Below are 1264 nucleotides of genomic sequence, written 5' to 3'. Positions count from 1 at the left end.
CTGACCTCTCTGCTGAATCTGCTTAGGTCACATTGTAAACCTGAGCACTGATGCAGTCTATGTATCAGCAGAAGGGGATTACTTTTGCAGAGTTTAACATGCTTAGTTCACTGATATGGCTCATAGCACACCTTGAGAGTTGGTAGAGGAGGTGGGAGGAAACCTACGCAGGAACTTCTCGAGATGGCTGTAGTGGAACTGCTTGGGGAGGTGGCAAATAGCAATTGCTTTCTGTCTGAGTGGGGAAGGTATCTGAGAGCTTCCTTTTTCTCTTGCAGGTGAACAAGAATTTTGCAATTGATTTGATAGCAGAGCAGCCTGTGAGCGAAGTTGAAAGCAGAGTGATATCATGTGATGGTGGTGGTGGAGCTTTGGGACATCCTAAAGTATACATAAACTTGGTAATATTTTCTGTCTGCACGTAGCATGTTTTGCCCATAAATTCTTTTTTCTAAGATTAACCATTTTTGGCATGCTAGTTGAAGAAAGTAAAAGGAGTAATCACCTGAGATGCTAATTTAACTTGGTGCCTAATATAAAACTCGGATTTCTAATCCATTACTGGCCAAAATTCTTGTCTAGATATAACTTGGAAATGCCAAATCCTATTCTGTATTAAAATAATTATGAAATTATCTTTTCAGAATGTTGGAATAGATACGACTGAACTGACTTAAGATGTCCAGTTTGATAAGAGGATCCTTTATTACTGAAGAGATACCACTTGACTTGACTTAAAATTAGACCTGGTAGTTAAAAGGCTGGCAAAAGGGAAGCTGTGTTTGATGCAGAAATCAAGCATGAACCTTATACCATCATTCTTACTTCCAGTGTTTCAAATAAGATTAAACTCTGTACTTCAGCTATATTGATCAGTTTTAAGATGACACGTGTATATAAGAAAATGTATAACTTCTGTAAGTTTTGTAAACTGAAACTGGCAGCTGTTGTATTTCTATTTTTTTTGCAGGACAAAGATACGAAGACAGGAACATGTGGCTACTGTGGACTTCAGTTTAAGCAGAAACATCACTGAAAGATTATGCCTGCGTGCTTGCGGATTTCTGTTCAGATGTTAACATTTAACTATAAGTAAACGATATATTTAGAAACACAAGTTGAGTGTTTGTGTTTATCTTAACTATGAAAAGTCTGGTCTGTACCTTTTTAAAACCTAACTTGTCAAGTATTTGAGAGCTGAATGGTATCACAATATCTGCTTTGTACTTAATCTGGTGTCAGGGAATAAATGTCTTGCCTTCTT

General features: G+C 37.3%; 1 protein-coding gene across 1 annotated transcript; it reads left to right on the top strand.

Annotated features, from left to right (window-relative positions):
- Positions 1-278: 278 nt before the first annotated feature.
- NDUFS6 (NADH dehydrogenase (ubiquinone) Fe-S protein 6, 13kDa (NADH-coenzyme Q reductase)) lies at positions 279-1036 on the top strand (the record flags this gene model as incomplete). Its single annotated transcript, XM_010193242.1, has 2 exons — positions 279-401; positions 971-1036. Coding segments are annotated over 2 exons (189 nt in total), but the record flags the coding sequence as incomplete, so codon positions are not given.
- Between the last annotated feature and the right edge of the window lie 228 nt (positions 1037-1264).

This window comes from Mesitornis unicolor, unplaced genomic scaffold, assembly GCF_000695765.1.
Source record: "Mesitornis unicolor isolate BGI_N332 unplaced genomic scaffold, ASM69576v1 C13346353, whole genome shotgun sequence".
NCBI lineage: Eukaryota > Metazoa > Chordata > Aves > Mesitornithiformes > Mesitornithidae > Mesitornis > Mesitornis unicolor.
This window is presented reverse-complemented; position numbering and strand designations above follow the sequence as displayed.